Raw genomic sequence first — 15,422 nt, forward strand, 5'->3', positions numbered from 1 at the left:
CACTTAACATGTTCATATCGAAATCCTCAGAAAGATGTAAAGATTTTTATGACATCCTAAGGAAAAACAAGAAATTCGAGTGGATGGAGAAACATGAAGCTGCTCTCACCGCTTTAAAGGACTACTTATTCTCAGCCCCCGCTTTGATGAAGCCTGTGAATGGAGAACCATTGATCCTTTATCTAGTCGTTTCTCTAACCGCCTTAAGTGCAGTTTGGTAAAGGATCACGAAGGTAACCAACATCCTGTTTATTATGTAAGTAAGAGTCTCCTCAATGCCGAGTCCAGGTACTCTCATTTGGAAAAACTTATTCTTGCTCTAATCATGGCTTCAACTAAGTTAAGACATTATTTTGAAACTTATACTATTGTTGTAAAAACTAATTATCCCATAAAAAATGTCCTTAGAAAACCGGAAATGCCGGGTAGAATGGCCAAATGGGCTGTAAAATTAAGTTCATATGATATTCAATATGAGCCTAGAAATGCAATTAAGTCACAGGTACTAGCAGACTTTGTGGCTGATTTCAGTAGCGATTTAGAAGAACAAGCCAATCTTGAAGTTCAACAGCTTGAAGAAACCAAGGATCCTTGGACACTCTTCACTGATGGAGCCTCAAATGTCAAGGGAACAGGATTGGGAATACTACTGAAATCGCCACAGGGGGACATAATACCCCATTCCATAGCTTGTGAATTCCAGGCCACTAACAACGAGGCATAATATGAGGCACTCATCGCAGGTATACAACTAGCCAAAGGTATGAGATTCAGGTATCTTCAGATTTTTGTAGATTCATTATTAATTGCTAATCACTTCAATGGCTCATACACTGTCAAAGGTGAAAAACTAATTAAATATTTAGATATAGTAAAGGATCTTGCAGGATCCTTCGATTATTTTACAATTACGCAGGTACTAAGAGAAGAAAATGCTGGGGCCGATGCCTTAGCAAACCTAGCTTCACCTTTGAAGCTCCCGGAGAATATAAAAATTCCTATCATCCACGTCCTATCCCCTGCAATTGAGGAATACCAAACAATGGAGGTAGATGGGGATCTACATACGGATCCTGAGGATCATTCATCCTGGATCATCCCGATAATGAAGTATATCCAAGATGGAGAAATCCCAAAACAAGATAACCCCAAGGCTTTTAAAGCCAAGGTATCCCAATATACTATTATACATAATATGCTATATAAGAAATCCCTTGCAGGTCCATATTTAAGGTGCATCGAAGGATCCGAGATCCAAGAAGTGATGAAGGATTTCCATGAAGAAGGTTGTGGCAACCATACAGGGGGTAGAGCATTATTCTCCAGGATTCTAAGAACTGGATACTTCTGGCCTACTATGAAAAAGGATGCTATGGAATACTCCAGGAAGTGTGATGCTTGTCAGAGACACAGCAACATTCTACATCAACCGGCAGAACCCTTATATCCTATCGTCTCTTCTGTCCATTCATGAAATGGGGAATGGACATAGTGAGTAAGCTCCCTACAGCTCCAGGTGGAAAAGTCTTCATGTTAGCAATGACAGACTGGATCGAAGCTAAGGCTTTCCCTCAAGTTAGGGAAAAGGAAGTTATATCCTTTATCAAACTTAACATTATAACCAGATTTGGAATTCCTTCTGAAATTATTTGTGATAATGGTTCCCAATTTATTGGGAAAAGAACTACTAACTTTTGTGACAGTTGGGGAATCAAGATGATCACTTCGACACTAGTCCATCCACAAGCGAATGGCCAAGCAGATCCAAGTAGCAAGATCATCAATCAACATTCCGAAGAAAAAGCTTGGAGCGAAGAAAGGCAAATGGGCTAAAGAACTATCCTATGTGCTTTAGGCAGATAGGACTACTCCAAAGAATGCCACCGGACAGATGCCGTTCTCACTAGTCTTTGGAGCTGAGGCAGTGATCCCCACAGAAATGGTGTATCCAACAGCCAGAACAAGCATCCTTGATCATCTGAGAAATGACGAGAATCTTGTCCAAGATCTAGATACTGTGGAAGAACTTAGAGATCAAGCAAGATTCAGGATGGCCACTTACCAACAAAAGATGGCTGGTGTATACAACAAGATATCAGAATTAGAAGATTTGAAGTTGGAGATTTAGTTCTTCGAAAGGCGTTCCAAAAGACAACTAATACCGCTGACGGGAAGTTAGCACCCAGATGGGAGGGTTCTTATTTAATTGAAGCTGAAGCAGGAAAGGGGGCATATCGTCTAATGAATATGGAAGGTGACTTGCTCCCAAGGGCTTGGAATGCAATTCATTTGAAAAAATATTTTTGTTAATCAGGATCTTGGATCCTAGTCACTTGCTTCAATCCTGAATCTGGTAAAATCTTAGTTTATGTTCATACTTATTTACATTATGTTAAAATTTTGTTTTGTCAAGTATATAAAGTTGCAGAAATTCCGAGCAATAGGTGTGACATTTGAGACAAAACAAGGTACACCTCAGTACGTATTTACCGATTAAGCAAATAAACGTTTTTTGCGTAACAAACGAACGATTAACCGAACGGGTCGGGTTATGACCCAGATATCCCTGGGGGCCATCTATAAGTGATATACGTTTAATATAAGCTAAAATATTAGTAATATGGCCTTATTTCGATAGCAAACAAGTTAAACGAAAACATGGTCGTTTAAATACCCGCTATAGATTTAATCACGAAAGATAGTTAGAAATCAAGCATTATATCATCCGTCAAGCCGAAAAAGACTTACCAAACACTTAATTGAAATGTTTTAAGTGATCCGTGAAAATATTTTCGATTTTTACAAACATATAGTATGCTTTTATAATTTAACACAAAACTAGCCGAAAAACACTCGTTTTCGCACTGTTTGACGCACCTGATAAGTTTTTCGCGCCAAAAACCGAACCCAAAATAAATTTGGGGTCGGGATTTCACGTAAGGGCACGAGAAACGAGGCAAATGAACAAGAGGGGGGGCCCATGGACCCCACCTTTTGGGGCGGCCGCAATAGGGGAACCCCCCCCCCCTAAGTTTCCTATAAATATAAAATAAGTTCAAGATATTTTTGAAGTCATTTTCTTGTGGAAAAATTTGGACATCAACCTGGTTCTCTCAAAACCCAGCAAGAACAAGGTAAAAAGCTTCATTTTTGGCTAATTTTTAACTCGTTAAAGCTCGTTTAATCACTTGTAAACATAGTTTGATTACTAAAAATCATTCCTAACCATGTAAAAACCCTAAAAATGGTCCATAAACATGTTTTGATCATACACATGGTAAGGAACCTGGTTTGATAGTTTTTTTTGGCCATAAACACGGATTAAAGGGTTGAAACGACATTTTTACGGTTCAAAAGTTCGTTTTTTTGCACTAGTCGAAACCCTAAGTTAAAGGGATGTTCTATTGATGAAACTTGCTTGGTTTGTGATATATGACTTGTATCTAACCTACATAGGAGCTCAAGAGCTTGAAAAGTTGATTAGAAAGGCGGAAACGATCGAAAACCGCTAAGGTAATGCCGAAACACTCGCTTACGGGCTATTTAGGTTAAGGTTGTGATGCCTTGAAATTTTGTAGAGACATCAGAGACCATGTCATTGAGTCCCTGTTCAAATTTGGTAATTTTTCGACCATCCGAGAATATTTGGTGAATTTATTACCGAATTGGGACGTTTAATAGGAAAAATAGTTAAAATGCTTCAAAAATTATGAAATTTTTCTGAGAACTCAGATTTAATGTATTTTGATCACATATAAATTTTGGAATCATTTGGAGAAGTCTAAGGGTTTTTTGTGCATATGCGTTCGTGTGAATTTTTATAGCCGAATTTGGGCCAAAAAGAATATTGCACAAGCTTTTTACATTCTAGAATTGATTTGAGTATTCAAGAATTTTTGTGGAACTTTTGGAAATTGTTTGGGATAAACGGATGATTTTCAGGCGAAATATAGCTGATAAAATGAATTTTTATAAATTAATAAATCAGTAAATAATTCCAGAAATATTTTTATAAAAATCTACATATTTTAGTTGATAAGTGGCTAAATTTTCAAAATTTAATAATTAACGGTTAATTAATTATGCTAATTTGAAGATTAAACAAATTCAGTTTTTATAAAAACCGGCAAGTGCGCGACTAACGAACCTGCGGGAATATCAAAACACCAAGAGTGATCAAAAATTATATTTTTGGATTAATTAAGTAAAAACGAACCTGTCTATGAGAAACCTGGACAATCTGGATAGATTGTGCGCGTTTTTTCTCAAATCAAACTGAATAAAAGGAAACGGGCCCCGTAGCTAATCCAGGACCCCAATATGTGATATTTCTTTATAATATAATCATTTTATTAACCAACACATTTACCAAAGCTTATTTCCCCATATCTGTTTTTTGAACGCGTAAACGAACAACTTGGCCCAGCTGGGAAAACGGGAATCTGAACCAAGTTCGGTTTTAAGTACTAGACATTGAACAACATCATAACCTAAGCCTATTGCCACTTTCTGGGTGTTCCAACTATACCCAGATTAGTTATACAGCCAAGTTTAGTATTGAGATTATAATAATATTAAAATATTAATATTATTATAATATTGATTATAGGAAACTATGATTACAAGTTACACAAACCTCGAACCAACGTGCTACTGATTATCTACTAAACAGTGAGTTTCATGACCCCACTTCTAAACTGTTTTATGAACTTTTGTGGTGAAAAGCATGTTTGATCACATATACATACCTGAAACATGTATTGATGTGAATTATCTAAGTGCTAACACGAAAGTCCCACTAACACAGTGATTAACTTCGAGCTGGTGGCTTGTGAATAGTACTATTGGTTTGACAAACCCAAACGGAGCCGACATGTGTTGCTGAAACTTTGCCCCGTTTGCACATGACCATAATTATACAACACGCTATGTAGTTTTAGACATAGCTACTTGGGGCATATTGTGGGCGGAAAGGGGGCCACAGTGGTTGATTGAGCGTGGGAAATGGATGCACGCAGCACAAACAGTCAAGGCTTCACTGTAGCTTAGCATAATTACATCATTTACATACATACATACTTATATCATGATTACAAGTGTTAACTTGTGAATACTCATAACTGTTTTCTTGAAACTCGTGAAACTCACCAACTCTAGTAGTTGACTCGTTTTAAACTGCTTTTCAGGTGTACCTAAATCGGAATGATTTGGTGATCTGTTACTTGCCCAAGGTGTGTGGTTGATGCTATGTGAACAGAATCAAGGGTGCTAGTAGTAAGATCGTATAGTTAACGAACTGGTTTTGTTTGTATCATCTAGACTGTGAAACAATGATAGAACAATGAAATGTAATACAATGTAAATTAGTTTGTAATGTTTATTTATAAACAATGTTGTTGATACCAGAGGTGTCTGTTACATTCCCGTTTTACGCTTCCGCATTGTGCTAGTCGGGGTGTGACAGAAGTTGGTATCAGAGCCGTTGGTTATAAAGGATTAGGTTATCCCTTAGGGTACCTAAAATATAACCGTAGGCTTGATTAACTCTGGGAAAATAATTAAATAATAAATTAATATTATATACTGATGGATGCCGGGATGAACTTGTAGGGCAAGTGAGTTATTGTGGTCCGAAACATAATAACAGACTTGCTTGTACGAGGGAATTCGGGGAGAAGTTGCAGAACGTGTGGTTAGGTGAAAATGGCAACATATGTGTATAAAAGGTAATGTGTAAGTATATATATATATATGTAACATTCATACGTGCTTATCTGAATCAAGGTGTATAAATACGTATACGTACGATACTGTTAATGACGGTAAATTTTATTGTGAATATTATAATAATTTATATTTAGTATTAATTCTAATAATAATTAAAATTAAAATTTTAATAAAACTAATATTATATTCTAATATAATTAATATTAAATTTGGCTTAATTAATTAATTTCTCCGACAGTAGTTAGCGCTAGCAATAGATATTATTCTTATAACTAACATTTGTGCAAAGTCATGTTAAGGAATAACGACTACGTACCAGAAGAAGAACCGGTAATCTCTGCTGAGGAGGAGGATCCAGAGGAGGAATCAGAGGAGGATCCAGAGAAGGAGGACCCAGAAGAGGAACCGGAAGAGGATGAGGAAGAGGTGGAAGAAGAAGTTATTTGTAGAGAGCTACCCAGAAATGTGCCTGCTCTGTCCGGCTACAGATGCGATAGTTATCCACCCAGGTCACCACGCAGAGATCAAAACGAAGTTAACAGTCAGTACCATTCACCTGTTAGAGTAGCCAGATCACCCACTCCACCTATTCACCTGTCGCCGACGACTTCAGCTACTGCACAAGTCCGACAGACTGCTCGTATTCGGGTAACCCCGATTGACCCTACCTCGATTCCATTCAGATCTACGCACTACCGGGGAGGACCTTCACGTCCTAGGGTAGATACTTCATCTTCCCGTTCGTTGAGTATACCTACCCCTCGCCCTGACCTCCCAAACGTAGGAAACAACTCTTGGATGGCTGTCCTGACTGACCTATGATAGACCACTCGATAGCCATAGCTAACATTAACCAGGAAAGGAGGGACGTGACCCAGTGCTTATCGACGTTACAGCAGATAGTACTGAACTTGCAGCAGTCAGATGCCTACTACCGTTGGTATTTGGATAGGGTGACAGTTCTACTGTGGAACTGTTACTGGATTATTACGGTGTTGTTGTTTCTATGTTTGTGGTTAGCCTATCGTTTGTACGGATATATGCTGGATGTTACAGATATGTGTACGTGATCTTTTGATACTCCATGTATGTATATAGTAGTATGTTATGTTAACATGGGGCACAATTTTGTACATTATTACAAGCACTGACCCTTACATGGTTAAGTCTAACGGTCACTTAGTGACAGGTTTTGATATATACATGCAAGCACTGGCCTTTATCAGGCTAAGTCTATGTAACTTTTATTATCAATGTACAGAACAATTTGTGAAATGTTAGTATGTTATCTGGTTTACCTGTACAACATTTATTGTGATTATTATTACACAGTGTCGTAGACTGGAATTAGTATTAATTGGCTTATATTTGTTTATCATTATAGAATGGCCCCAAAGAAAGCAACCCCCATGACTGAAGCAGAAATAGCCGAGATGATTGCTCGGCAAATGCAGGCAACAATACCACTTATTGTAACACAAGTAACTGCCGGTGTTAATGCCAATATACAAACAAACCAGCAACAAACCAATAATGCTCCCCCAACCAACAATGAAACAGTCACAAATAATAAACCCCCACCTAATACAAATGCCCCTCCCAATGCAAATAATCCCCCACCTGATACAAATAACGTCAACAACAATAATCCTCCACCGAACCCAAACAATAACAATAACAATCCTAATCCCCCTCGGAGAGAATACTTAATCAAAAACTTTATGGCCTGTAAACCGATCGAATTCAAAGGCATCGAAGGGCCAAACGGGCTGATTAAATGGATAGAGAAGACGGAATCTGTTCTCAATATTAGCAATTGTCCACCCGAAAATATTGTCAAGTATGTTGCCTCTACTTTTACGGATCATGCTTTGATGTGGTGGAACACTAGGGTTCAGATAAAAGGGCAAGATACGGTTAACCACATGACTTCGGCGGAACTCAAAACATTAATGCTAGATCAATTCTGACCAAAGAACGAAATACAAAGGTTAGAATACGAACTCTGGAGTTTAGAAATGAAAGGAGCGGATCATCTGGGGTATACCAACCGCTTCAATGAACTGGCTCGCCTAGTACCCTGGTTAGTAACTCCCGAAGACAAACGAGTTGGACATTATATTTGGGGTTTAGCCCCGGAAGTGAGGAGTTTAGTGAACTCTGTTAGTCATACATCATTTGAGAATGCCGTGACTCAAGCCGGCATTGTAACTTTTGACTTGGTAAGAAGTGGAATGTTGAGAATGGCCGAGGAAACATCGGGTATAAAGTGAACCAATTATGGATCAGGGTCACAAGGAAGGCCAGCAAATAAACGTGCACGCCCGACTAATAAAAAATTATGTCATGAGCAGTTCCGAGGTGAAACGAGATAGGTACAAGGGACCATGGCCAAAATGTGATAAATGTAGTTTTCATCACGTGGGTGAGTGCAGACCGTTAATTTGTCAGAAGTGTGGGAGAATGGGGCATAATGGCCCTAGTTGTAGAGTCAGTATGGGAATTGTCAACCGACCAACCCAAACTCGCCGTCTGCAACCACCTAGACCGCAACCAATTCGTCAACAACCTATCCAACAAATCACAGCACCAGTAACCCGCCGTGCTTGCTATGAATGTGGTAGTACGGAGCATTTTAGAAAGGACTGCCCCAAGATGAATCAAGGAGCAGTCACCGGTCGGAACCAAGCATCGACTTCTGGGCGCCTAGGGGACGCGCATTCGTTATCGGGTCTGGAGAAGCACAACAAGACCCGAACGTAGTAACAGGTACATTTGTTGTTTCTGATCAATATGCTTCTGTATTATTTGACACGGGTGCCGATAGAAGCTTTGTTTCCACTAGTTTTGTATCCCTGGGTAATATGCCAGTTAGTGAACTAACAAATCCCTATACTATAGAACTCGCTAACGGTAACTCTATAACTGTAAACCAAATAGTCCAAAACGGTTCCATTATTCTTAATGACCACCCATTCCTTATTGACCTACTCCCGGTAAAGTTAGAAAGTTTTGATGTTATTGTCGGCATGGACTGGTTAACCAAGAATAAGGTAGAGATTGTGTGTAATAACAAGACAGTTAAAATTCCCTTTTCGAATGGTGAGATGATTGTGGTACAAGGAGAGAAGTCCAGTTCGATATTACCTCTCGTGTCTCATCTCAAAGTGTTGAAATGTTTACGCCAAGGTTGTATAGCATTTTTGGCAAACGTGACTATAAAGCCCTAATGAGAAATGCATAGAAGAGATTCCTGTTGTACGTGAATACCCCGATGTCTTTCCCGATGATCTACCTGGATTACCACCGAACCGACAGGTTGAATTCCGTATTGACTTAATCCTAGGATCAGCCCCCATTGCTAAGGCACCTTACCGGCTGGCACCCTCTGAAATGCAAGAATTATCTAACCAGTTACAGAAGTTGTTAGATAAGGGTTTCATTCGTCCTAGTTATTCTCCTTGGGGAGCACCGGTATTGTTTGTAAAGAAGAAAGATGGAAGTTTTAGAATGTGCATTGATTACCGGGAATTAAACAAAGTTACCATCAAAAACCGATACCCTCTTCCATGAATAGATGACTTATTTGACCAACTTCAAGGGGCAAACTATTTCTCGAAAATTGACCTTCGATCCGGTTACCATCAAGTTAAAATTCAAGAGGAAGATGTGTCTAAAATGGCGTTCCGAACTCGTTACGGCCACTACGAATTCTTAGTTATGCCGTTTGGACTGACTAATGCTACCGCAGTTTTCATGGATCTTATGAATCGAGTTTGCAAACCGTACCTTGACAAATTCGTTATCGTGTTTATTGATGACATTTTGATATATTTGAAAACCAAAGAGGACGACGATCAGCACTTACGAACCATTTTGGAGCTGTTCAGGCAGGAAAAGTTGTATGCCAAGCTGTCAAAATGTGAATTTTGGCTACAAGAGGTACAATTTCTAGGGCACGTTGTTAACCGACACGGTATTCATGTAGACCCGAGCAAACTTGAAGCCATTAAAAATTGGCAAGCCCCAAAGTCACCGAAAAAGATCCGCCAATTTTTGGGATTAGCTGAGTATTACCGACGCTTTATTGCTAACTTTTCCAGCATAGCCCAACCTTTAACCCTTTTGACTCAAAAAGATCGCGCTTATGTGTGGGGAGAAGATCAAGAAGCGGCTTTTCAATTGCTGAAACAGAAACTATGCCAAGCCCGATACTGAGTCTTTCAAAGGGAACTGATGATCGGGTAGTTTATTGCGACGCATCTCGGAAAGGGTTGGGATGCGTACTAATGCAAAGAAATAAAGTCATAGCATATGCTTCTCGGCAGTTAAAGGTGCACGAGAAGAATTATACTACCCATGATTTGGAACTGGGCGCGGTTATTTTCGCACTTAAGATCTGGAGGCACTATTTGTATGGCACCAAATGTACAGTATACACCGACCACAAGAGCCTACAACACATTTTCAACCAGAAAAAACTAAACATGAGACAGAGGAGATAGGTAGAGCTGTTGAACGATTATGACTGTGAGATTCGATACCATCCGGGCAAAGCTAATATAGTAGCAGATGCTTTGAGCAGAAAAGACAGGATCAAACCACTATGGGTCCGAGCACTTAGAATGATTGTCCAAACCAGTCTCATCGAACAAATTCGTATTGCTCAAAACGAAGCCCTGAAAGGAGATCACTTGGAAGATGAAAACTTACATGGGACCGAACAAAATTTTGAAGAAAGAACCGAAGAAATTTTATATTACAAAAACCGAGTTTGGATTCCCACCTTCAGCAATCTGCGTGACTTGATCTTGGACGAAGCCCATAAGTCCAGATATTCCATTCACCCAGGGTCAGATAAGATGTACAAGGACTTAAAGGAGTATTATTGGTGGCCCGGTATGAAGAGGATATAGCCACGTATGTTAGTAAATGTTTAACTTGTGCGAGGGTTAAGGCCGAATATTATAAACCTTCAGGAATGTTGCACCAACCGGAAATACCACAATGGAAATGGGAACAAATTACCATGGATGGTAGGCGGTACTTAGGTCAATTCGGGTTGACCGTTGGTTTGGGGATGGTAGGCGGTACTTGTCTCCATCATTGCCCATTATGCCAGCAACTCCTTAGCCACATCACCATCACCTTCACCAGCCTCCTTGACCTCCAATGCATCATCCTTGACCCTGATCGTCCTAGCATCCTCGATCCTCTTCTCGGCCCCTGCATCCTCGCTCTCTTCACCGAAGCCAGCCAATGCCTTCTCCCACATAGCCACATTCCAAGTGGACCTGTCGAAGTTAGGATCCTCAGCCTCTGTAGCCATCTTGATTCTGGCTGTGAGCACCGCCTTACTAGCCCACACCTTGTCTTGTTCCGTGACCTCAACCACTTGCTCTTGAGCTCGGATATCCGCGAGGGCCAGCTTGTTCTCCAAAGCCTCATTCTCTACCTGAAGTGCTACATTGAGCTTGTCTTTCAGGTTGATGCCAGCACGGTATTTGTCCAATTCCTTTTCCGTGTTGGCCACATTTTTAGCATACAAGCTCTTGAAGCTGGCCACGGCCTAAAGAAAGAAAGCGAATTAATAAAATAGTCAAACCGTCTGTACTTGTGGACAAAGGATCCTTACCTCCGAAAGCTGATCGAACACATCCTGGGCACTGTGGACTTCCACATCAGGGTCCCTTTTTCTCTTCATGTTGGCCTTGGAGCGGGTAGTCATAGTTTTTGGAGGTGCAAGGCTGGAACCTTTCATGGGTTTCTTTTTAGAGGAGCGAGAAGAGATGAGGCTGTCAACATATTCCAACTGGAATTGACCCAACAAGTTCTTGGACAGTTTGGATGATGATTTTTGTGCACCTGCCCGAAAAAAAGATAAGTTTCTTATAGTCTAACGCTTTTCTTTATTTTCATCAATAATCAATGAATCTATTCTAACTTACTTGAGATTGTTTCTGAGGAGCTGGCGGTCTTCTCGTCTGAATCGTTTACCTCTTCAGCAACGGCTTTGAATGTCCTGTTAAAAGGATCCAAAGACAGGAACACCTTTGCCTTTTTAACACCGTCCGGGTCAGTGGCAAGATCTGAGAAGTTGTATACTGCACAAGAAACAACAAATCCACAGTTAGCCAATCAATAATATTATGATCCTCTATCCTCAGGATCCACTACCCTACCCTTCAGGATCCAGCGAGTTGGTAATAAATTCCCGTTTGGAATACTATCTCTTAAAACGAAAAAGAACTGGTTCTTTTAACTTTGATCGTTGTGGGTAGTCTTGTTGATCGGTAGAGGTTGAAAGGGTTTGCTTTTAAAGAGAAATCTGCTGGAGCCATGGGTTATGAGGCTGTACAGGTGAGAAAGGGCTGGAAGATTGAAATCGAGATCCTGTTCTGCAATCAATCTCTCAAGGGTATGCAAAGTCCTCCACATCATCGGCATGGCTTGAATATAGCTAAAACCGATGAAAGAAAAGAAAGTAGATGTAAGGTCAGGAAACGGGTATGAGAATCCAGAAAGGAATGGGAGTGCCGGAAAGCAAATCCAATCGGAAGAAACGCAATCGCTCTTTAATCGGGAGTCATATGCTCTAAACACTGTTCCTTCAGGGAAACAGTCAGAGATGCGTTGGATTTCTTCATTGGTGAATTTGCAAATCTCAGAAACTGGATCTTTAAGAAGATGTTGGCTTTGAAGTACGGGACCAATGTCCTTAGGACTCAAACTAAAGAAAGCTTTCTGATTTCTTTTAGGCATTATGATGAAAGGATGAGGAAAGCAAAAGAGAGAATAGAGAAAGAAAGAAGGATACCTGATGGTTATGCCGGAAATACACTTATAATCCGATGAGGAAGGAAGATATATGGGTTTGAGTCTAATTAGTAGGCGCAATTATATGGTGGCAGGCGACGGTCACATCTACTCGTAATCAATGGTTACGGTGAACTTTTCTCGGGATAAACATGACAGCTGTACCCCATTCACACCTATCATGTTTGAGGGCAATTATTGGGACCAGGATCTTTGATCCTCGAAAATCAAGTATCGTTGGAAACTGTTAGCAGGACCAAGGATCCTTAGCGGTTCAAGGATCCTCAACAGTCAATTTCAGTTATATTCTAATCTATTTTTTGTAGAAAAAACACGTGCTTACTGGAAATTCCTATTCTTGCGGACGAGATAATTTACCTGGTCTTCCCCTCTTGTCCAAGCTCTTGAACAAGAAAGTTGAAGAAGTAAACGAACGTGGCCGAACTTATAGCTTAATTAGTTACTAGCCGTTATACTTATCTGTATATATACATTGAGTGATAGCTGATTAATACACAACACTTTTAGCACTGAGAAGTTCATAGCAAACACTTGTATTCACAATCAGCTACCATTCCACCATTTGTAATCCTTTTAAGTTCAATATAATTGGTAGTGATAGTTTTCACTACCCGATGTTTTTGTGCCGGCGAGATACTAGTTACCAAGGGCTTTTTCTCGTATAAATTTTCGTGTTCATTGTCTATAATTGTTACTTTGATTACATAAATTCATACTAGCACTAATCCTTACATACAAATTTGGTTCATTGATCCTTAGCCCGATTTTTAACCAAAACAATTGCGACTTAATGTAGTGGTGTACATTACAAAAGTCGATCGAACCTCAATCCGAAATTTCCCATTACACACAATTTGAGTCAAAACTAAAAAGAAATATAAGAAGTCATATACCCACAGGGGATACCTCATAATCTTATAATAATGCTTTGCTCTATCTTTACACTAAAGTCTTTTTAAACAAAGATATTATCTATCATAACATTTATTTTTAACTATTTCTAACGTTAGTTGTTATTCACCAAACTTATTATACTGGCAGTTGACTTAACGGAACAAGAATTCCTAACGCCGTTAACCTTACACACATCCAACGGTTACAAACCCATCACCCAGCGGCTTGCTAATCCTCCTTTTAACGGCGTAATATTAACGCTTGTTTTGGTCTGTCAAATTACCGATTTACCCTTCACATATCCAATTTGTCGATCATATAATATATCATGTGACCGACCGTGCCTTATAATATCATCATCGTCATCACATCTACGTTGCTCTTTCCTCTTGCTTAGGTTGCATCTTCAGATCCAACTACCAACCCCCAATTCCTATCCAGTTTCTTCTTACCAAGGTTTGCAATTCAATTGCATATTATTTAATTCCCTTCAATTTAGTATTGAGTCCATGATTGATTGCTTTCGTTTCACGGATCTTTTATTCGATTCCTTGTTTTGATTACTGTTCATGTATTACCCAATTGTTGATTTTAATTATGTCTGTTAATTATATGCACCCTTTATAATAATAATAATAATAATAATAATAATAATAATAATAATAATAATAATAATCATAATTATAACAAATTAGGTGAGAATTCATCTTTGACTTTGAAAGAGTTGATTTGATTTCCTTTCAGGTTATTGTGCCATGTGAATTTGAACAAGAGTAATATTCGTCGTTTGGTTACTTATTTAATTATTAGATTTTTGCTTACACAAAGGCTTTGGTAGATCAAGACAGAATGGTGCCGAGAGGTGGTTTAATGGGTAATCGGTGTTTGATTACGCTTTCTCCCGTTCTTTCCGTGTGGGAATGTAGTATTCGTAAAATGAGGTATTCGTTCAGACCCGAGTGGGTGTAGCGGCGGGGAAAAGAGTGACCTTTACGTTTTATTAGTCTTGCAAGTTTATAGTACTCGATAGCAAAGAAATAAAGAATCATAAACCACAGATGTTTTTTACTTTTTAGTGTTGAAAAAAGTTTTAGTTTTTATAGAATTATAAGATATAATGGAGTGTGGTAAGGCACCGGCTGGTGTGAGGAAAGGTAAGAAGAAGCAAGTGAAAGACGAATTGGACCGTATCAAACAGGCCGAGAAGAAAAAAAGGCGGTTGGAGAAAGCCCTTGCAGCATCCGCAGCCATTATTTCGGAGCTTGAAAAGAAGAACCAAAAGAAGAAAGAAGAGCAACAGAGGCTGGATGAAGAGTGTGCTGCAATAGCCGAGGCGGTTGCTTTGCAGGTCCTAATCGGTGAAGAATCAGACAAGTCATGTGTTCAGGAATGGTATCCATGGGGATCATGTGATCTGTTTGTGGGTGACAATCATGCTAGAATGACAGCACACACTCATCTTTCGAATGGAGATTGTTGTGATGGATTCGGCCCATCCGGACACCAGTGGAATGGGTACGGGTGTTTTCTGAGCAATGTTCAGGCACCTTATGTTATGGAGAGAGATTGGGAAGCATCTGAAGCCATTTCTTCACTCCAGATTGCAGATGATGGTGTCAATGCCTTTGTTTTTTAATAGAATGCTCAGAGGGTGAATGCTTGCTTCTTTTAAGTGTTGGTTTGTTTTGTGTGTATTTAAGTGGACCTTGATGAATTCGCGTTGTTTGTTCGTTTGATCTTGTTTCTTCTTGTAATTGTTGTTTTAGAGTGATGGGCTTTTTTATTAATAATATTAAGGGATTTTTACATATTAAATAACAGATTTGAAAGTTAAGATTTGATGTTATTAACACACATGATTTGCAGTTATGCTCCTTTTGTTCCTACTGCAATCAAATATGAAAATTCGATTTACAAGAAAAAAATCAGTTTTAAACGAATTTGTGCATGAATTAAAAGAAGAA

The 15,422-nt window shown here is 39.3% G+C and overlaps 1 protein-coding gene across 1 annotated transcript; it reads left to right on the forward strand.

Annotated features, from left to right (window-relative positions):
• Positions 1-13,790: 13,790 nt before the first annotated feature.
• On the forward strand, positions 13,791-15,203 carry LOC143616470 (uncharacterized). Its single transcript, XM_077089287.1, has 2 exons — positions 13,791-13,914; positions 14,203-15,203. The coding sequence occupies exon 2, from the start codon at positions 14,576-14,578 to the stop codon at positions 15,092-15,094; it is 519 nt and encodes a 172-aa protein (XP_076945402.1). The 5' UTR covers positions 13,791-13,914; positions 14,203-14,575; the 3' UTR covers positions 15,095-15,203.
• Positions 15,204-15,422: the final 219 nt, after the last annotated feature.

The sequence above is a fragment of the Bidens hawaiensis genome, unplaced genomic scaffold, assembly GCF_021521415.1.
Source record: "Bidens hawaiensis isolate Kalapana, Puna unplaced genomic scaffold, B.hawaiensis_p1.1 tig00047501_1, whole genome shotgun sequence".
Taxonomy (NCBI): domain Eukaryota; kingdom Viridiplantae; phylum Streptophyta; class Magnoliopsida; order Asterales; family Asteraceae; genus Bidens; species Bidens hawaiensis.

Bases quoted from the DNA above. Each gene is read 5' to 3' on its own strand.
- LOC143616470 (XM_077089287.1), top strand. From the start codon at position 14,576: ATGGAGTGTGGTAAGGCACCGGCTGGTGTGAGGAAAGGTAAGAAGAAG.